Source organism: Hydra vulgaris, chromosome 06 (assembly GCF_038396675.1).
Source record: "Hydra vulgaris chromosome 06, alternate assembly HydraT2T_AEP".
Taxonomy (NCBI): domain Eukaryota; kingdom Metazoa; phylum Cnidaria; class Hydrozoa; order Anthoathecata; family Hydridae; genus Hydra; species Hydra vulgaris.
This window is the reverse complement of record NC_088925.1, coordinates 3,017,501-3,041,085: the sequence shown is the minus strand read 5'-3', so window position 1 is coordinate 3,041,085 and position 23,585 is coordinate 3,017,501. Positions and strand designations below refer to the sequence as shown.

The 23,585-nt window shown below is 24.8% G+C and overlaps 3 protein-coding genes across 8 annotated transcripts in view; all 3 read right to left on the bottom strand.

The window, feature by feature from the left end:
• LOC100207358 (uncharacterized) overlaps positions 1-12,532 on the bottom strand; it is a 48,553-nt gene extending 36,021 nt beyond the window's left edge. The window contains exons 1-3 of one of the 6 annotated variants that reach the window (XM_065798987.1): positions 12,377-12,532; positions 6,983-7,131; positions 4,982-5,073 (exon numbers count right to left, since the gene is read on the bottom strand). In XM_065798987.1, the coding sequence (XP_065655059.1) occupies positions 4,982-5,073; positions 6,983-7,122 (232 nt within the window). In that variant the 5' untranslated portion in view covers positions 7,123-7,131; positions 12,377-12,532. Of the gene's footprint in view, positions 1-2,872; positions 3,036-3,132; positions 3,333-4,981; positions 5,074-5,299; positions 5,397-6,982; positions 7,160-12,376 lie in introns of those variants that run through there. The other 5 variants (XM_065798991.1, XM_065798988.1, XM_065798993.1 and 2 more) reach the window with 5 other exon arrangements.
• Positions 12,533-15,216: 2,684 nt separating this feature from the next.
• LOC100206930 (RCC1 domain-containing protein 1) lies at positions 15,217-16,943 on the bottom strand. The gene is made up of 3 exons (XM_065798986.1): positions 16,441-16,943; positions 15,874-16,124; positions 15,217-15,687 (listed from the first exon to the last, which is right to left on the bottom strand). The coding sequence occupies exons 1-3, from the start codon at positions 16,890-16,892 to the stop codon at positions 15,338-15,340; spliced, it is 1,053 nt and encodes a 350-aa protein (XP_065655058.1). The 5' UTR covers positions 16,893-16,943; the 3' UTR covers positions 15,217-15,337.
• Positions 16,944-17,608: 665 nt separating this feature from the next.
• Positions 17,609-23,585, bottom strand: part of LOC100203191 (uncharacterized) — an 18,736-nt gene continuing 12,759 nt past the window's right edge. Inside the window, exon 6 of the mRNA XM_065798985.1 lies at positions 17,609-18,215. Within this exon, the coding sequence (XP_065655057.1) occupies positions 18,044-18,215 (172 nt within the window). The 3' untranslated portion in view covers positions 17,609-18,043. The remainder of the gene's footprint in view (positions 18,216-23,585) is intronic.

Sequence of the window (23,585 nt, the reverse complement as noted above, 5' to 3'; positions counted from 1 at the left end):
AGTTGGTCCAAAGTGTATTTTATCCCAGAAGGCTTTTTTTGCTTGCTAGAACCAAAAAACAACATAAAAATTAGTTTTTTCATGTTTTATTTCAGATGATCTATAAATAATTACTTCTCATGAGAAAAAAAAAACATAAATTGATCAAAGTTTTATCATAAATTAAGTCATTATATTACGTTTTCCAAAAAAACAACATAAAAATTAAAAGGCCAGAAAATTGAAAAACCAGTTAAACATTAAATTTTAAAACAACTTTCAACTTTGATTTCTACCATTTATTACAAATTATAACAGTTTTAATGTAACTAAAATAGCATACAATGTAATTGTTAGAAAGTTTAGGCTTCAATCCCCCTGCGTGTGTGTGTGTGTGTGTGTGTGTAATATATATATATATATATATATATATATATATATATATATATATATATATATATATATATATTGCTGTTGTATGATATAGTATTAAAAATACTAAACTCTTGATTGTTGTAAAGTGCTCAATATTTAAGAAAATATATATTTTTTCAAAAACAGAGCGTTTTATAATTAAATTTTAGAAAAAACACATTTTAATGGAACTTAAATTTTCATGCCTATCGGCAATCATCAGCCATGAAAAAAACCTTCAGAAATTTTGAAAAAGATGTAAGAATAAGCATCAAAGGACTAGACCGAGCTGTCAATCAAGCCCAAGTGAAATAAGGAACAAATTAGACCGAGCTGTCAAGTCCAAGTGAAATAAGGAACAAATTAGGAAGAGAGAAAGGATAAAAAAATTTAAAATATATACTGAACAGATGTTAAGAACCAATTAAAGACACTATAGCAAAGTGTGTAGTAAAAAATAATAATGATAATTTAGAAACCGCGCATATAATAGAAATATAACAAAAACAAAACAGGACACACAAGTAACCATAAATCAAATAAAGTAATACAAAATAAATATAATAATATAGTAATTACAAAAGTGTAACTTAAAACAAATTTACATATGTATAGATATATCAACATTTAAAATGAATAAATATAAAATGATAGGACGTATATATATTTAAAATAAATATAAATAAAAATAATATAAAATGATAGGAGGTATAAGATTATGGTATAATTGCTTATGCGCAATCATAATTTATGTAGTGGTGGTAATAAACCTCTTCTCAGAATTGCGTTTATTATTACTGGCGTTTTGAAGAGGCAAATAATAAATTAGTCACAAATAATAAAAAAGAAATAATTTTGCAAATAGTTAAAAAGTATAGGAGTTGCAAATAGTTAAAAAGGAATAAGATTTATAACAAATAACAACAAGAGCACCATACTTTATTTGTGATTAAAATTTACATTATAGAGATTACAGTGTTTGAAGAAATTTTTTGAATTAAAAACTGTTACATTTTAATGCAAGAGAAAATACAGATATGATTCCAAAAAATTTAACTTTAAAAAAAGGCATATAACACTAAATAATCCTGCTAGCTATAATAAATTTATTGTAAAAAATTAATACAATTTCATTAAATATTTTCAAAATAAATATAAAATCCAAAATATAATAACCGACTATATTATTTGTGCTTGTCAAAAATGCCTGATTCAGCTTTCCTTCATGACATTTTTTATAAAATATTTGTTTGAAAATGTCTATATTCTTTAATATAAACTTGACAGTAATTATGTAAAACTTATACTGAATTTGAAATAAAATTATATATTATATCCTTTTGCTTATCTAGTATTTACATTTGTACTATCACAACTTACACCTTTTAATGCTATCAAGCCTCAGCTATCTGCTTTTAATCTTATAAAATTATTGCATTATAGTACATTGTACAAGGTTACAAAAAAACTTTTTCATAAAAACTTTCTTTTTTAAAAACTAATTTACAAATAACAGCACACTCAACATGTTTCATTTATTCAATCATTTATTTATTCATTTATAGAAATACAACTTAAGGTTGTTTATAGCAACAACAAAAATACTTATTAAATATCAGAATCATACCAAACAAAAATGTCAGAAACCAAAGTGTTAACAATTTTTATTTGTGAAATTTAAATCCTCTTTAATAAAAACTCAAATAATCATTGTAAAATTATTGCCGCATAAAAATAAATGCAAAAATTTGAGTCAGACGCAAATGTCAGAAAATAATATATATCAGCCCTCGGAATAAGGGTCGGCAATGCCAACCTAACTTCCAACCTAGAAGTGTTTGAGGTCGGCAAAAAAATTGTCCAACTTGTTTCTATGTTTATGGTTAAACCTTTGTGTCAAATTGTTTATGTTGACCTGATGCCGACCTTTAACAGGAAAAATATTGCCGACCTCATTTTTGCTAATTCTGAAGGCTGATATATATGTCTGGATTAAACCAGCATTGTAAAAATAAAGTCTACAAAATATATTCACGAAATTCCAAATCAAATCAAATAAATAAAGGAGAGTGTGGGGCACAATTATTATGTGGCTTTTTCTTTTAAATATAAAAATTTTGTTAAACAAATTTCATATAATGTTAAAAATAATGTTTCATCATTTTTTTAATTCATAAATTTTACAAAACAATTTTTTTTTAATTCTCAATTAGTTAAAAAAATAAAACACCATAATATATTATAAAAGCTCTCGTAGGAACCATAGGATTATGATCATTATAGCCATAAATAGAAAAAAATATATAATATATTATAATATAAAAATGGTATTTATAATTAATAAGTTAAACTTTGAAAAACTTGAAAATATCAATAACAACTATTATAAAAACCTACAAGCAATAAAACGTGCAAAGCATTAGGTTTCCATCCCCCTCCCCCTCCTTGTTTAGTACAAATATGTAGAAATGTTGTTCACCTGTAAAAGACTGATTTAGTTTAATTAAGCTCAAAACCATATCCCCCATCTCTGAAATCGCCATCACCAAAACTATTAATTTATCTACTCAAAATTATAGAAATATATGTGACTTTTTAAAGATGTTTGATTTGTTTGGTTCACAAAATGTAAATGATTTAAAAAAAATTTAAATCAGGAAGTGCAACAAAAAAAGCATACAGTTCACTAATAAAAACTATTGTCAAAAAACATGTGACTTATTAAAAGTAATTACTTACAAAAAAATGTGTGTTACTTTTAAAAAGCATTTTTGAATAGCAAATACTTTAAAAAACATTTAAAGTTAACTTAAAACTTTTTAATTAAAAAACTGTTCATACAGTAAATTAAACTACATTTAGTAAAATTTTATTACATGTACATAATTAAAATGCATTGTAAGTTTTGTTGCAACAATTTATTAAGGAAAGCCAATATTAAAGTCTTTTTATTGATTACAGATTAATAGCAATATTAACAAAAAGAAATTCATATTCAAGCTTCTGTTAAAACAATAGCAAAAGAAACAACAATTGCATCATGGACTTTCAAAAAAAAAAGATCAAAACAATTAAAATATCAATATGATGGAATTGTAAAAAAAAAAAAAAAATCTAAAACCATTGAGAGGCATTAGACAGTATTATAAGTGGATCTGTAACCATGACAATTTGCTTTGAGGATTGCAATAAGTAAATTATTACAATATATGACGAGTATAAACAATGAGAAAAAATCACCATTAACCTCTTACATACATAACATGATTTACCTCATACCCCCTGCCAATAGTTTAGAAAAATTAAATAAATTCAAAACATCTTTTATTAACATTTTAAGTTCAAATGTATTAATTGTGCAGCTGTAATAATTAAAACAGCAATATTCATTATATATATATATATATATATATATATATATATATATATATATATATATATATATATGTATATATATAATACATATATATATATATAATATAATACATATATGTATATTTATATATACAAATATATACATATATATATACATACATATATATATATATTTATATATACATATATATGTACATATATATATATATATATATATATATATATACATATATATATATATATATATATATATATATATATATATATATATATATATATATATATATATATATATATGTATATATATATATATATATATATATATATATATATATATATATATATATATATATATATATATATATATAGACACACACACAAAAATATTGTGCAAAAAGTCTTACAATGAACACAGCAAACACAACCCATTTATAAATTTGAAGCAAAACACTTTGAAAAATGAGTAAAATAATGACCATAATATAATTTCTAACTACATTGAAATATCATTAATGTTTAATAAAAAAAAAAAATTTTTCGATTTTTTATAAATTACTTCAATAGTATTTAGTTAAATTTTTTCTTTGAAAATTTTTTATAAACTTTATGTCTTTTGCTTCATGAATTTTCCTTTAATTTCTTTCTATTAAAAAAATATTTCAAATGTTTTTAAAAAGTGAAAACAAAAAATGTAAACAGATACTATATTGTCTTTAACATTTGTTTTTTTTTACTATTAATTCATTTTGTTTTCACTAGTACTTTAATTATATTTTGAAAAAACATAAAAAATTGTAAATCATCAACCTCATGAAATTGAAAAAATAAACAAAATTTTTAAACTATTTGTAATTAATAGTTAATTATGTCAACAGTGGGTGACAATTTAAAATGTTGTAGTTAAACATTAACAATAAACATCTGGTAACAATATAAAAGTATAAATACAAGCAATATAAACATTATTAAACAATGCATTATAAAGTTATTAAGTATTGTTACACTAGACAAAAATACAAAAAAAATTTATCAAAAATTTTTTTATTTAAACTTGAGCTCATCAATTCAGTTAAAACCCAAACCAAATAGTATCGAAATTTAAATTAAAAAAATAAAAATTGATAAAACCAATTAAATAATTAAACTTAATAACAAGTTAAATTAACTAATATTTATAAAAAGAAAAAAACAACAACAAAAATTTTAAACATACAGTCAAAATCTGAAGTCCTGAGGCCAATGTTAGCTTCAGATGAGCGCCTCGGAAGCAAAGGTGATGATCCTTCTGTTGCTAAACTTCCACGTCTAAAAGTTTATAAAAATTTTATAGATATATTTAGGGTTTAATATTTTTTATATATTTTAATAATTTAAAAAAATTTTGATATTAAAAACAACTTGAAAAGTCCTAAACAAGTTTAAAAAAAAAGTAACTTGAAATATACACACACACAAATTTTTCTCATGAACTAACACAAATTTATAAAAAAAATCATTAAAACAATTAACTAAGATAATAAACAACTTTAACCAAACTTTAGCTGTCAATCTAACAACATTATTTTGAATTGAATAAACTGTTGAAGATGGCTAAATATCCAGTCAAAAAAAGATTTAACACAAATCATAAATTATTTATTTTCATTATTTTTTTAAAAATTGGCAAGCTTTGCATTCAGCAGTATCTTTTCAATAATTTACATTTGATTTCTTTTTCATTTTTCAAAAAAATGCTAAGCTTTGCATCCAGAAATATCTTTTCAATAAATTACATCAATAATTTACATCAATAATTTCTTTTCTTTTTTTTTGACAAATATATGCATTATTGGAAATGACAAAAAGCATTGTAAACTCATTAAAATCAAATATTTTTTTCTTCTGAATAAAAATTATTTATTTTTGTTAAAACAACAATTATCTCCAGTTATTTTCCAGAATGATATAGTGATTTTGTTTTTTTTTGACAAGGTTTTGATAAGGTTGTTAATTTTCCAGAATGATATAGTGATTTTGTTTTAGAACTAAAATTAGTCATTTCTTATGTAATTCCGCAAAATTCACAAATGACATTAAAAATCACATGATAGCTCTACTTTAAGATATAAAATTTTCTCTTGAGGGAATAAATTTTTATTAAAAAAAAATATATTGTTTTCAACTATCCATAATTTATTATTCATATTTAAAATTTGTGATATGAGTTATGTGTGTTACACGATTTTACTTGTGATATGAGTTATGTGTAATTGCTAAAGTTTCTGGCATGATCTATTTGTTTTGTGTTTTTAAATAATCTATTGTTGTTTTTTCCATTTACAAATGTAAAATATGACAAATCAACATGCCAAAGAAGGATGAAAACTTAGCAGACAATTTTTGTTGCATTTTTGGTGAAATAACTTTTTCAATACAGAAAAAAACCATGACATCTTTTGTGAAGACTGCTTACCAGCATTACTTTGGTGTGAAGGTAGGGGAGCAGAATAATCAATGGGAACCACATGTTTGCTTTAACTCTTTTTCAATTACACTTTGAGAATGGTTGAAAAATAAAAAGATCTTTAGCTTTTGCTTTTCCTATGATATGAAAAGAGCCTAAAAACCATAAAGATGATTGCTACTTGTCACAAGTCAGAGTCTCAAGACTAAAGCAGAGGAACCCAACATGATGTAAATGATGCCAAGGTTTCACATTACAGAAAACAGCAGCAGAATCTGCTTTCTTTTTTTGAGAAGAAAATAATCTTGTTGTTTGCATTGATAACTTTGGAATAATGTGTTGTCTCATTTTGAACTATGATCCAACTGAATAGCAATTATTCATAGACTCATCTAAGCTAAGCTTAAAAGCTGCATTACTGCACAAACAAAACTGTCTTCCTTCTGATCCTATTGGCCATGCAGTTTACATGATAGAGACTTATATAAACATGAAAGTTATTGCTGAATCACTTGTAGATCCAAAAATGTAGAATACATTTAAAATTATTAGTGTATATATTCATATATATATATATATATATATATATATATATATATATATATATATATATATATATATATATATATATATATATATATATATATATATATATATATATATATATATATACATATATATATATATATATGTATGTATATATTTATATCTATATAGATATATATTTATTTATTTATCTATGAATAACACATTTTATAAACAGAAACAAACCTTTTTGTAAACATTCCAGTAATAATATCCTGATAAACTACAAGTTGTTGAGAAATAGATAAAGCCCTTTTTTTCTGCATGTGGTTTCTTTTACTCACATGCTCTACTGAGCTATTTGAATAACGTGGTAATGTATCCATATGAAATTCCTTTTGACAGAATAATTTAAAAAAAAAAAAATACTCTAACACAAAAAAAAAAAAAATACAGAAAACAAAAAAAATGAATTTGAATACATATATATAAATATATATATATATATATGTATATATATATATACATATATATATATATATATATATATATATATATATATATATATATATATATATATATATATATATATATATAAAACACCCCTGATTAGTAAAAAAATGGTTCAACATTAGTATGTTGAAAGAGAATTCATTAGCAAAAAGAAAAATGTATTAAAGATATCAAATAACTAAACAAACAAAAGTCGAAGCTCATATTTCATCAAACAAATGAATGTGCTAATTAAGTCTAAACTCAAAAAAAAAAAAAAATTTAATGTCAATTAAAAAGCAATGTTATTGTAAGTAATAGCTAGAAAAAAAATTCATAAAAAAACTATTAAACCACTTATTGGTATTAATTATTATTATGGTATTAAATTACTTTTTAAACTCCTTCTGTTTATAAGATCAGATTTGATGTTGATTAAATCTACTTTGTTGTATTTTTATCAACTTTTTTTGAACTTTTATTTATAAATGTTAAGAATAATAAAAATTTATAAACAAAAATTTATAATACTTTAATATATTTTTATTATTAATCAATTTATTAAACTTAATTTAAATCACTAAAAAAATAATTTATTTTATAAATGATTATTTTTTAAATACTACAAAAATATTTTTTAAATAGGTAAAAACTAATTTATTTTAATTACTTTAAAAAAAGTTAGTTTTAATTATTTAATTAACCAGTCTAACTATTATTATAAAATAATTTATTTTTATTATTACATAATTTAATTTAATGATTAAAAAAAAAAAATTTCAAAAATTGATTTATTTAAATTACTATAAAATCATAAGGAGCATAAAATAGGAAAACCAATAGTACCAAAGTAATGTGCTTTGCATTACCCTTGACCATGTTTTTTGAAAAATCATTTACAAACAATGGTACTCAATTAAATTGAAATTAATAAAGTTCTAATATTCAAAAACCAAAATAAGCTTATTGCAAGCAACTAAAGATCTATAAACATCATGAAAATAATAAAATAATAAATAGTTTAACAACTGACTGTTAAATAAACATCAACATAAAACTGTAAAAGAAAAAATTGACAAATTTAATTTAAACAATGAATTTTGAAAGTAAATCATCAAAAAACAACATTGTAGTAGGCCTTTGCTATCTAATAACATGATTATTAATAAAATTGAAGTTATGCAAAATATCATTATTTTAGCTTCTTAAGTTGATACTAAAGAATAATGTGAGTGTAATGACGTATAAAAAAGTATGAATGGTGATTTACTAACCTAAAAATTAGGTCCCAATAGAGATAACCAAGAATAAGTGATGATAAAATAAGGAGTTTAGTGATTCATAAATAAAAATTTATTTTACATGGAACAGTAACATTCCAACAAGAAAATTTAAAGCAACTTTATTTAAAATTTATTCATCAGCAATTGTGCACCTTGATCTTGAATGTCTGTAAATTCATACAAGCATTTCAGCTTTTTCTCTTCCTAAACAATTCCTTATTTTGCTCCAAATAATGCCAGAAGATGAGAAAAATCTTTCAATGGATCCAATAGAACTGGACAAACGTGCAACTGCCAATAAAAATCTTGCATAATTTGCAGGCAATTTGGAAGACTTAGATTCTTTCATTTCTATAATTTTTCACCAATTTGTTGCTGATGTTGAACTTTTTACACTCTCATTGATTAAATATGTTGGGAAACAAACAAAAGCATCTTTTAGTTTAAATGCATATTAGCCAGGCATAAATTTGGGATAGACTTTAAACAACCATTCCTCAGCTTCCTCCTCTTGACTTCTATTCAATGTTATTCCTAAGCAAATAAGTAAAGTTACAAGAGTAGTAAACTTAAATGAAAATTTTACATCATTTATTTAAACTTGATCACATGCAAATTTTTAATTCTTTTACAATTTTATAGTTCATATTTTGGATCTGTTAAATCGGCCAGAAAATGACATGAAACAACTGCTTTCTTAAACCTCTTCAAAATATCATCTTAGTATAGAGAAAATTTTTTATCATGTATAAGACATTGTCAAATCTCAACTGCCTCACAATAATATATTGTAATAATTATATAAATAGAGTTAATGATGCCATGGCGCCAGAAATAAGTAGTTGTAATATATTTATTATAACTAAATTACTAACTAACTTCCATTTACATCCATTTACTAACTAATGTTATTAACCTTATCTAATGCAGTACCAACAACTTTCAGTTGTGCATGTAAATTTATTTTACTCTCTATGTTGACAGATTGTCAATTAGGCTTCCTATCGAAGAATTAATGAACTTTATTTGTTCACCTCTACTGTCAACGTACAGGGAATGATTAGAAATATGTATGTAAACAATCTAATTGGGAGTTTAGCCAGTATCATTGGGCAGCTCTGGCATCAGTCCAACTTTTTTCGATAACCATCCCTATAATAGTTGTTTAAGAAAATTTAACAAAGAGATATTAAAAAATAATTTTGTTGAAAAAAAGCTGGGTTTTTTTATTGAAAAAAATCTCTTTTGTCATAACTATTATTTAGGCCTATATCATTAGCACAGCTGTTTCATTTCACAGCATTGTATCACAGATCAATAAGTTAATATCTAAAATTTAGCACACACATGTGGTTGGTGATTACGAAAACAATTATGAACTGCTATAACATGCTTTACTATAGACTTAGAGACATGTGGGTGGTGATTACGAAAACATTTATGAACTGCTATAACATGCTTTACTATAGACTTAGAGACATCTTTTTCAACCAAAATTAAAAAATGAGCGAAGCAACCATATGTTATCAGGGGCTTTAGCCTGCAAAAGTTTTCTCATTTTAGACATTTTATTTTTTTTATCAGCCCATACTGCAAATAACTAAAAAAGAAATTATATATACATTTATTTTATTAGGTTTCTCTTTATCCTTATCATTTAATTAGTTAATTCAACTTAATTTCAATTTTGAAGTGGCGCATGCTAGATTATTATAAAAATCTTCTATTTTAAATACATTTTTGATTATTGCAAATAAATAATTGCTATAATATTCAAATTGATATATATATATATATATATATATATATATATATATATATATATATATATATATATATATTTATATATATGTCGACCCTTGGAATTAGGAGAAATGAGGTCAATAAATTGCCGACCTCAAACTGTGAAAGGTTGGCATAAGGTTGGCAAAAAAAATTTGACACAAAGAGGTTGCCATAAAACATTGAATCAAGGTCAGCAATTTTAGCCGACCTCAAACAACTTTAGGTTGGCAGTTAGGTCAGGATTGCCAAATGCCAACCCTAATTCTAAGGATTGATTTATATATATATATATACATATATATATATATATATATATATATATATATATATATATATATATATATATATATATATATATATATATATATATATATATATATATTACTCTCTTAGTAATTACTACATATTGCTCTATTTAGTTGAAAACTTTAATAGAATTTTCCACTGAATTTTATTGAAAATTTAAATTCAGCGAAAAAATTTAGGATTTTTCGAATTTTTTCCAGAATTTTAGCATGAGAATTTTAGAATGAGAAGTTAACTCTGACTTATTTATAATACTTCAATATTTATAATACTTCAATATTTATAATACTTCAATATTTATAATACTTCAATATTTATAATACTTCAATATTTATAATAGTTAAGAAAAGACTGGGGATAGTATCTCAATAAAAACTGATCTTGGATATAAAAAACAACAATAGCTACATGCTTGACTAGGGTATATACTTACATTTAAATTAACAAGTTGTGATTTTTATGCACTTTTATCAGTACAATTTTAATAGTACCATTTCATTCAATCACCTTTCATTAAATAACCTTTTACTCAATAACCTTTCGTTCAATCACGTTTCATTCAATCTTTTATTCAATTTTTTTCTTTGTTGTTAATCATTCTCCTTTTTCCCAAGACTGCAAGAATGCAATTAACCAATCCCTTTTTCTTTATCCATCAAAAAAATTATTGATATTAGTGACATTAATGCTCATCACTGAACAGCTTGGCTCTAGCAAGCCCTTGCTGGCACTAAAACTTTTTTTTCTAATCTGTTATCTATTCTTTCCTTTTTTTTCTTTTTTTTTTACTTATTTTGTGTCCCTGACCCTGCTTGTGCTCAGTTTCTCTGTGTTCTTCTTTAGGTGGCTCAGGCCTTTCACTAAAACCCTGATCTCCTCAATTTTTCCACACCAATAAGCCTATCATCACACTTCTTACAACTACCATAAATTTGACTAAGATTCCTTTGGTAATTTTCACTGCAATGATCTTAAAGCTAATGTCTTTCTGATAAAAATTGTGCCTTCTACATTAGCTTGCGAATTTATCCCTTCTCATAGATTTTAATCAAGTATGACTCAACCCTAGAAAAACTTTACTACAAAATTTTCCTCCTTTTTGTGCAGCCAATCTACAAATGAAACTTTACAGATAAATCTCTCAATGGAACCTTTTATATTTCTGCAATGAGAATAAGGAATGGAGAAAATAAACCTCTTGTTATTAATTGCTCAACAAAATTCAATTTAAATATACTTTTGAAAATAATTTCTTCACTGGATTAATGGTTATTAATGGTTTATAACCTACCTGATAATATCCATAAATATGTAAAGCTGTATGCAGATGACAGTAAAATAATATTATAAAATCCGCTGAAGATCATATAAAGCAGAAAGTAGATCTAAATTATCTTATGGAATGGTCATCAATCTGGATAACAAAATTCAATTATGATAAATGCAAGGTCATGCATATTGTCAAAAAACAATCTTAAACCACTTAAAAAATGCATGATTCAGATACAAATCAAGATCACATTTTGACAGAAACTGATTTTGAAAACATTAGAGATATTAGTTATAAAAAAGTGAATCTGCTTGTAACTAAACAAAACATGTCCAAAACACTTCTCTAACTGTTTTATTTATATATCTAACTTTTTTTGACTAAAACTTATAATAAAAATCTTTATAATTTCATTCTTCTTGTGAAAAAAAAATATAACAAAAATACTTTTAAAAGTTTTTAGTTTCAATAATAAATTAAAATTTGAAAATTATAGTAAATCACCAGCCAAGCGGATAACAGTAGATCTCCTGACAATTGGACGATTATCAGCTCTTTAACTCTAACAGCCAAATGAACAATTGATAAATTACCAAGCTAATGAACAGCAGCTGGATGCAACCGCTGTTTTTAATTTTAAGCATCTTTACACCTCTATTATATATATATATATATATATATATATATATATATATATATATATATATATATATATATATATATATATATATATATATATATATATATATATATATATATATATATATATGTATGTATGTATGTGTGTATGTATGTATGTATGTATGTATGTATGTATGTATGTATGTATGTATGTATGTATGTATGTATGTATGTATATATATATATCTTATACTGCTGATTTAGGTGAGCTGTGTGACGTCATACTAAAATAGCCTGCTGCTGGGGCTTCAGTACATACATTGACTGACAAGTAACCTGACTTGCAGTGGAGTACTGCTACATTGACTGAGGGTTTGGGATGGAGCAGCAATCTTTTCATTCATTATTCTTTGTTTTCTTCTTCTTTGTTTAAAAAAGCCATATCAATTTAAATAAGCAAAAAAAGTGAGTGCTCACATATATATGCTATAGTAGATATATATATATATATATATATATATATATATATATATATATATATATATATATATATATTTATACGCTATAGTAGATATATATATATATATAAATACATATATATGCTATAGTAGATAGATAATATATACATATATATATCTATATATATATATATATATATATATATATATATATAGATATATAAATATATATGTATATATATACATATATATATATATACATATATATATATATATATATATATATATATATATATATATATATATATATATCCTTGGCCCTATACTCTTTTTAATTTACATTAACGATCTTCCAGATATTCTCACATCTAAGGTGGCATTGTTTGCTGATGATACTACCATTTATTGTTGTCATGATAAGAAACCAACACCCTCTGATTGCTTGGAGGGGGCATTTGAGCTTGAAAAGGATCTCACTTTTGCTATAGCATGGGGCTCACAGTGGCTGGTGAACTTTAATTTAGATAAAACTCAATTTTTTTCAGCCAATCATCATCGCAATAATTTAGATCTTCCTATATTTATGAACGGTGATGTACTTGATGAGTCACCAATTCTTCATCTTCTAGGATTAACTCTTACTTCCAATCTTTCTTCGAAATCATATATCAAATCAGTTGCAAAATTAGCATCTGCTAAGGTTGCATCTCTTTATCGAGCTCGTCACTTTCTTACTTCGGATTCTATTCTCTATCTCTATAAATCTCAAATTCGGCCTTGTTTGGAATACTGTTGCCATATCTGGGGCGGATCTTCTAATGATGCCCTTTCTCTTTTAGACAAGGTGCAAAAACGCATTGTAAACATAGTTGGACCTGCTCTTGCAGCCAACCTCCAAGCATTATCACATCGTTGTAATGTTGCTTCTCTTTCTCTTTTCTACAAATACAATATGGGCACTGCTCGAAAGAGTTAGCGTCTCTTGTGCCATCTACTAAAATTCATTCTCGTGTTACTCGTCATTCAATTAAGTGTCATCCTTTTCCTGTGACTGTTCCCATGGGCTCCAAAAACGCTTATTCGTTTAGTTTTTTTCCTCGAACATCAGTTCTTTGGAATTCGCTTCCTTCATCTTGCTTTCTGATTCATATAATTTGCAATCTTTTAAGTCGTCCGTCAATCGTTATCTTGCTCTGCAATCTTAATCTTTTCTCTTACAGTAACTTCCAACTTTAATTAGTGGCTGCTTGCAGCCTTGTTGGAAGCGAAGATGTTTTAAAAAAAAAATATATATATATACATATATATATATATATATATACATATATATATATATATATATATATATATATATATATATATATATATATATATATATATATGTAAATTATGTTAGTGTATTTTACAAATAGAGTGCTCAATGTTCTTAAAGAACAGAGCAATAATAGTAAAAAACACTTATCTAACTTTTATATGTATGTATGTATATATATATATATATATATATATATATATATATATATATATATATATATATGTATATATATATGTATGTGTATATATATATATATATATATATATATATATATATATATATATATATATATATATATATATATATATATATATATAATTGTTTTTAAGAACTCAAATAATGTAAAAATATTCATTAAAAATAACAGTAAAACAAATACTTGAAAAAAACACTTGAAAGCTTGGAAAAATTTGAAATACAAATTCATCATGATAAGGAACATACTTTGAGTTGAATAGGTGCAGAACACAAATTAATTACATAAAATTAAAAAATGTGTTTAGATTATATATATATCTATAGAAAAAATAAAACTAATATAGTTATAAATTATTTTAGCAACCAAATAACAACTATAACACAAAGTAAATATAAGAATAGGCATAGCATTACAGAAAGTTCTAGGAAATGTCAATGAATAAAGTTTTATAACAGTAAAACTTTATATGAAATAAAAAAACTACATAAAAAGTTATTGAATTTATCTAGAATTTAAACTTTTTACATAAATAAAAATAAAAACTAAATTTTTTTTGTTAACTTTTACTGGCAAAAAATAACATAGTAATAATAACTTAGTAAATAATATATATAAAATAACATAGTAATTATAGTAACTAATGTATATATATAACAAAAAAATCAAACAAAAAAGTTTGATAAAAAACAAATGAACGCAGTAAAAAGCCAAAACTATATTGTTTTTACCGTTTTGACTAAAATCAAAATAATTAAAAATCTTTAGCATTTAATAATGCATAATTTATACATTATGCAAATCATATGTATAATTTCTTTTTTAAGAAAAGAACTAGATTTTCTAAAGGTGCACTAAGAACTGCAGACTATTTATTACATAACAACTGTAGACCATTTTCCACAAACAACTTTAAATAAGGACTTTTGGCATAAACTTTTGACAAGTTGTGGTTTCAATTTGTTAAGAAAATCCCCATGCATTAATTGTCCATATCCATTCCAGCCCCAAGAAAATAATAAACCATTGCTAGATACAGCAGATGAATGTCTTGAGCCTGCTGATACTGAGATAAATGTTTGCTCAATAGGTGTATCAACCAATGATGGAGAAAATAAAAGTTTAGGAAAGCTTAAAATTTCTTCCTCAGATTCATCCGAATCTTCTTTGATAACACCAATTTGTCCACTTTCATTCCAACCCCAACCATATAAATCCCCAGAATCTAAAAAGTTTTATATAGTAAAAAAAAAAGAAACACAACTTGAAAATAATTATTTGGATTAATTAAATTAAAGAAAGTTAATTTAAATTGATGATAGTTCAGTTAAGTTAATGATTGACTCTAAACTGATACCTTGAAACATAAAAACAAAGAACAAGAATAACAACTTTGAAAAAATTAAACTACCTGAAATAACCAAACAATGCCAACCACCTGCTGCTATATCTTTCACTTTAAGAGGTTCTAAAAGATCAACTTTAGTCAAAATATCAGCTGAATCAATAACACCAAGACCCAGTTGGCCACGCCAGCCTCCACCTATTGTATAAACAATGCCATCATTAGTTAAAGCAATGCCATGTTCTCGCCCACAACATATCTTTTTAATTGTAGAAACAGACTCAAGCAATAAAAGATTTTCTTCAGCAAATAGTAACCTAAAAAAAAAAAAAAAACTACAATTTCAAAAATACAAACCTTATTTTATTATATTATTTTATAAAAACATATCAAGCAAACTAATCATTCACTCAGTCACATCTTTTGTAATATATTATATCATATTTTTTATACTTATTGTATAAAAATATAACATATAGTGTTATGACCAAAACTAAAAATCATACTAAACTAAAAAAAACCGTAACTAAAACTAGCCGACTTTAAAGTCTATTACTATTATTATTATTTTCTACTAAAATTAATAGATAATAAACTTATAAAATTAATAGATAATAAACTTATAAACCTTACTTAGCTTCACAGATGATATTTTTGCACTGGTAAACCTTTCCATCATGGGTAAGTACCAAAGCAATGGTTTTACCAATAGATAGACTACTTATTTTAAAGCAAGTATGAATAGCATCATAGGTTCCATCACATTCTGAGTAAATTTTAATAACTTGTTTTCCATAAAGATCACAAACAATAAATAAAGTATCCCTAAACCATTCTAACACATTATAGCATATTCCAGGCTCATTGCATATAATAGAGGTGATCTTAGAGTTTAATTCATACTGAAGCAATAAGTGCTTTTTGGTGAAATATATATGGCTTGATGTAGGAAGAACAAGCTCTTCTAACAAATCGCAAATCAACTCGGGCACTGATTGAGATTGTATTGAACGTAAACTTAAATCATCTTTAATAATTACATCTTTATGATAAACAGCCCTACCTACAAACCCACTAAAATACATGAGGCTGCTTATTTAACTTTTCTCAAAAATTTTATTATAAAAACTTTAAAAAAAAAAAAATTGAGAAACATAGAGAAATTTTTTGAACTAAAAAACATTATAGATAACATGTTATAAAAGTAATTACTTGAACATGTTATATACCAATTAATTTTAAAATGTATTTATAAAACCTATATTTGAGTTAAAAATATTTTTGAAGAATTTAATTACAGAAGTTTAAATATGAATTTTAAGTGGTTTTAAATTTAGTAAAGATCAATAAATTAAGAGAATTGTTTGTTTTCTTGGATGAGAATCTGCATCTTAACATAAATAATTTGAAACTAAACACTAAATCAATGTATGTAGTGAAGTCATAGCAGATGACTACCATAGTGAAGTCATAGCAGATGACTACCATAGTGAAGTCATAGCAGATACTTCATTATTTCATGTACAGTAAAGGTATGCAAAGATATCTGTGTGTGTGTGTGTGTGTATGTATGTGTGTGTGCGTGTGTGTGTGTGTGTGTGTGTGTGTGTGTGTGTGTGTGTGTGTGTGTGTGTGTGTGTGTGTGTGTGTGTGTGTGTGTGTTTGTGTGTGTGTGTATATTTTAGACTTCTAACAGCTGATTTTTAATAAACTTTTAAATTAAATTAAAAACCTTTAGAAGTCAAACCTAGGATTTTAAACCTCAGTTTATGACTTAGTGACAGGGTAAAAAATACAAAAATTTAATAAATATTTCTTCTGTTTACACTTGCAGCTTTTTTAGTACAAATATGTTATAAACCACAACAAAAAATAAAATGAGAAAAAACAAACAAAAAAAAAACAACTAAAAATTCTAGTAAAAAACTCTGAAAAAAAAGCATTGACAAACAGTTGCACTGAAAACACTAAAAATTCTAATGATTGTTTACAGGTTAAAAAAAATCATTTTCATGTTCGAGTAAAACTAATACAAAAATTCTAATTACTTAATTTTATTTTTACTTCTTTTTAAATGTTCTTTGCTTTTATCTTTTTACCAAATCCTAGTATTGGTGAAATGGCTAAACCAATTTTAATTATTGATGAAATTGTTTAACCATGGTTACCAACCATGGTAACGAATGGCTAAGCAAAAATTGTATCAAACTATTTTAAATTTAAAACCTAATAAAAATCAATTTTTCAAAATTCTTCCTAAACGATAATCATATGCATATCTACAAAAAAAAACAATTGAAGGATCTATATCTGGGCTTGGAATTAAACGAGAGATTTTCTTATTTTCTGGAACGACTGATAACTTTTCTTTACACTTTGCTTTCCATAACTTATGTTGAGCTCGATATCTAAAAAAACACAATTTAATTGAATCAATTTAATTGGATCAAAGCTTTTAACAGTTATAATTAAATTAACAAAATTTTATGATCAGCTAAAGGATTAAATGTTATAAGCATGACTGATAGTTTTATGATCAGCTAAAGAATTAGATGTTATAAGCATGACTGATATTTTTATGATCAGCTAAAGGATTAAATGTTATAAGCATGACTGATAATTTTATGATCAGCTAAAGAATTAGATGTTATAAGCATGACTGATAATTTTATAATCAGCTAAAGGATTAGATGTTATAAGCATGGCTGATAATTTTACAATCAGCTAAGGATTAAATATTATAAGCGCGACTGATAATTTTTAATAATAATAAAAAAACTAAACTTTGAATACTTATATTAGCAAAAAATAATTTAGATATACAAATAATTTAAAACAATACTAATTAAAAGAATGTTCCAAAATTTTAAACAAATAAACAAAAATAGCAACTTAAATATCCATTCATTATTTTTTAAATAATAAACAACTACATTCAAGGCTATTCAAGCTTCTTAAATATGTTATTAAAACCATTTAACTCAAAAACTAAACCTTGTAAGAACAAAGCTGTATACAATAAGTGTGGTAAGTACTATGGGTGTAAATAAGTACTATGGGTGTAAATAAGTACTATGGGTGTAGTAGGTGCTCTTCTACTACACTACTACTACATAATATTCAGTAGAAAAAAACAAAGGATAAAAAAGGATAAAAAAACATAATAGAAAAAAATTCACTAACAACAAAGCTGCATCTCGCTGCTGTCTTGTGGAAGTCCTCCTAGATAAAAACTTTAGAGATAAGCAGAAAATTTCTATTGACCAGCCTTCCACCCCTTTCTTTATCTATTAGATTTTCAGAGATGTAAATTGGTATTACATTGTTTCCTGCCCTAGGACATAAACACTGAATCTTCTTCATGGTTTTTCGTTTTCTTTTAATAGCTATGCATCTCTTTTTGTTATCTCCTATTGAGGGTACAGCTCAAAAACTCAGTTTAATGACTTTGAAGCTGGCTGGTAGCAAGGTTAGGGTTTTTTTGTATTTGATTAAATATAAATATGTTAACTCTAGATTCCCAAATACAAATTTAAATATGAACATATGCAATCTGTATTTTTAACTTTAAATTAACTTAATTTATTACATTAAATCTTTAATTAGCTGATTTTCACTCAATCTATTATAAAATGCATCTGTTCTTTATTTTTAAGCTCATTTTTCAAAATCATTTCTATTTCAATCAAATCATTTCTAGATAAAACAAAAAAAGACACTCTGTTGCTGTGTTTTAGGAGAAAAATGTTTCTTCAAATAATTTTTATTTTCTTTGTAATATTTTATTTTTCTCTTTGTACGACTAAATTTTAATTCAGCTGATTCATCTTCAGATCTTAGTTTTAATGATTTGAAAAGACTCTGTCTTTAGCTTATCTCTAACAATAAAAAAAAGATAAGTATAGATTTGATTTTAACTTATCTCTATACTTACGTTATCAGTGTCACAAAATAAGGTTTGAGTCCTTTACATAAGGTGCTAAACATCAATAAATTGATGTTTCTTTACTCAATCATTAACTTTATCTTATCTTACTTAACTTTATCTACTTCTTGCTAAAAAAAACTCTTCTGTTATTTCTAATCAAACTGAATATGCATCTTTATCAATATTTTTTACTGGTGACTTTATTACTCATTTATCTATATTTTACTGCTATTTTTTACTGGTGACTTTATTACTCATCATTATCTTTGCATACTTCTTATGTTGTATAAAAAAGTAGGAATGATGTGCTAAACGAAAAATAGTTACTAATTTTTTAAGTATATGTTATTGCCTCCTAATTCATTCAAAATATATATATTAACAATCTTAGAAAATTGTGAACTTTTTAAAGATAATACAAAATAATAGGAAAAAGTAATCAATGAGAATCAACAATTTCAATAAAATGAAATTAAAAAGGTCTACAAAGATTTGTAAGGTCTAGAAAATTCAGGTTAATACTGTTGATGAATGTTGTGTAAAATACTTTAAAAATTCCATCACTTTATTACATAACCTTCTTCTGCCAACATTGATGATTTTAGTGATTTTAATGCTCATCATACTGAATGGCTTGGCTCTAACACCACTAGTCCTGTGGACACTAAAGCTCATAACTTCTGTATTTCTCTTACTTATATGTGAATCTTTTTTGTGTGTGACTTGTTTTTTAGACAATCCTAATCCCTTATTTTTACTCCTTGACTTGTGTCTTGTCTCTCAACCTAGTTTGTGTTCAGTTTCTCCTCGTTCTCTTTTGGATGGTTTTTAAGCCTCACTCCCATGTGTTTTTCTTGTGCAGCTTCTGTTTTTAATCACAATTACATCAATTTTCATCTTTTCACTCATTGATGCTCCATTACTCTCACGTAATTTATCTTAGAAGGTTGTAGAGACTTTTAGAAAATCTTTAACAGTGTCATCAACAAAGGCTAATTTAATATTTTATCTTTAATTCATGGGTCAATTCTTATTACATCTCCAAAGGAGAAAGCAGAGCTATTTGTCAAGAAACTTTCTTTTAATTCATCTTTTAAATCTAATGAACACACTCTTCTTGTCATTCCAGAGAAACAGGGCTATTTATGCATTGTTAGACATCCAACGTAATCCTACTTCTGTTGTTAAAGTTATTTTTCACTTGAAATCTCTGACAGTTTGTGGTCAAGACAATTTGCAGTAATCAAGGGCAATACTCTTCTCTATTTCTAGTAACTTCTGGGGTACCATAAGGTTTATATTGTTTGTAAATCTTATATCTAAAATGTTTGTTGACAATATAATTATATACTCCAGTTTTGACACAAAAAAGTCATCACTTTTTATTGGGATTTTTGAAATCTTCCTTCTTGGGATTGCTTAAAGGCAGCTAATTTCAAGGGTGATCTATCTTTTGTAACAGCCTGATATTTGAAGTGGCTTGTGAATTTAAATACAAACAAAACTCAGTTGTTTACTGCTAATAATTTTCACTATGTTGTTGATATTCATATATTGATAAATGGCAACACTCTTAATGAGATTTCTACTTTACATCTTCTTGTCATCATATACTTTACATCTTCTTGACAATGGAGTTAATCTTCTTGTACTGAGATTGGATTTTATTAGTACTGACAATGGAGACAATCTTCCATCACAGCAATCTTGCTTATAACTTTACTCTTTGTTTTTTAATAACTCCCAACTTAAATAGTGGTTGCTTGCAGCCATGTTGGGAGTGAAGTAGTTAAAAAAAAGCTGCAAGAGTAATTATAAAAAATGTTTAGTTTGAAAGCTGTTAATTAAGAGGAAGAAGTGGCCATAATTAAATTACATATATGTGTATTTACTGGATGATTAAGGAATAGGGGAGAGTCAAGTAGAACTACTTATGAGAACTACTTATACATATATATATATATATATATATATATATATATATATATATATATATATATATATATATATATATATATTATATATATATATATATATATATATATATATATATATATATATATATATATATATATATATATATATGTATAAGTAGTTCTCATAAGTAGTTCTACTTGACTCTCCCCTATTCCTTAATCATCCAGTAAATACACATATATGTAATTTAATTATGGCCACTTCTTCCTCTTAATTAACAGCTTTCAAACTAAACATTTTTTATAATTACTCTTGCAGCTTTTTTTTAACTACTTCTGTATATATATATACATATATATATATATATATATATATATATATATATATATATATATATATATATATATATATATATATATATATATATATATATATATATATATATATATATATATATATATATATATACATTACCATACATTAGTCCTCATTAAATTGCATTTTATAATACCTAATATCACTTTGAAAATAAATTCTATTTCCATTTTATTTATGAAATAAATGTAATCAATCAATTGCCTATTCATTGCCTAATCATAATAATAACTTTTAAGAAATGAAAACTTATATGATCAGGCTGCTACTTATACGATCAGGCTGATACTTATATGATCATTATTTAAAAAAGTTAGACACATAACTGAACAATGAACAGAAATATTGTAGAATGTTCTCTTAAAACAACATGTTGACAGTGACTTTAAAGAGAACAATATATCAAACACTGGTGGCAAATTTCATCAAAAGTTTTTTTTAAACCAAAAAATAATATCTGGTGATATAAGTACTTGCACCTCGCAAGGAATACATAGAGTCAAAACAAAATTAATATTAGGAACAAAATTAAAAATAAAAAAAACAAATATAAAAGATATTTTATTGAACTACCCTTGAAGCAAATTTTCAAAATGGATTTTGAAATGGATGAATAAATTTCATTGGTTGAAGAGCAAGTTTATAAATTTTTTTTGTTAATTGAAAATGCCTAATATATTATGAGTAAAGTTTTTTAAAAACTACATGATTTTCACCTTAAATACTAGATTGCATTAGTCAAAATACTTCTCCATGAGCTAACTTAAAATGGCCAGGAATAAAAAAAATGTTTGATCTGCTAAAACCATAAAATAGTGAAATTTAAATACCTGGTATCTCTCTGCTCATTTTGTGCTCTGAATCTTCAACTTACTATTCATTGTTTTTAGTGTATAAATTGAAAAATAGGAATAGAACTGTGAGAAAACTACAGTTTAATTTCAAGATTGTTGTTGGTAAAAAAAGAAAAAAATTACAAACAAAACCAACACCTCTTGTTTCTATTCCAAAAAAATTAAGACATTAAATTGGTGCTAAACACTGTACATTATTCAAATTATTTAACTTAGGAAATCATTTTGCAGAAGATGGTACACTGAACATAGTAATATTATCATGTTCAGTGTGTCTTTATTACCATTAAGAAGCAAGAGCCAGTTGGAATGAATAGTGCAATAAACTGTACTAATAGAGCACTAAACTGTACTAGGGAGATAGCTGCAGGTCATAAAAGTGCACATTTTTTAATTATAAATTAATTTTTTCTTGCTCAGTCTCAGTATAAAAAGATCTATTGTCAATTTCATTTTGAACTATTCTACAACTTGGATAGATTTTTATGTTTTGAACATTTGTGTAGTTAGTTGGTTTATATAACATAAATCTATTTTTAATTTTGAAACTTTTTTTTATCCAAGCTGCCTTAACAAATGAGTTGATTGGTTGTAATATAATGAAGATATAATACATTGAAAAAAAAGTAATGGCATATGGGTTGGTAATAATGCAACAGAAAGCGTTTTCAATCACGGCAAAACACCATAGCTTGTCAACTACA

What these genes read in the sequence shown, in the direction of transcription:
- LOC100206930 (XM_065798986.1), bottom strand. Translation starts at nt 16,892, where the DNA reads ATGTATTTTAGTGGGTTTGTAGGTAGGGCTGTTTATCATAAAGATGTA. An exon ending in AATATCATCTGTGAAGCTAA is followed by an intron (nt 16,125 to 16,440) that starts GTAAGGTTTATA and finishes TTTTTTTTTTAG; the next exon opens with GTTACTATTTGCTGAAGAAA. An exon ending in GCATTGTTTGGTTATTTCAG is followed by an intron (nt 15,688 to 15,873) that starts GTAGTTTAATTT and finishes AAAACTTTTTAG; the next exon opens with ATTCTGGGGATTTATATGGT.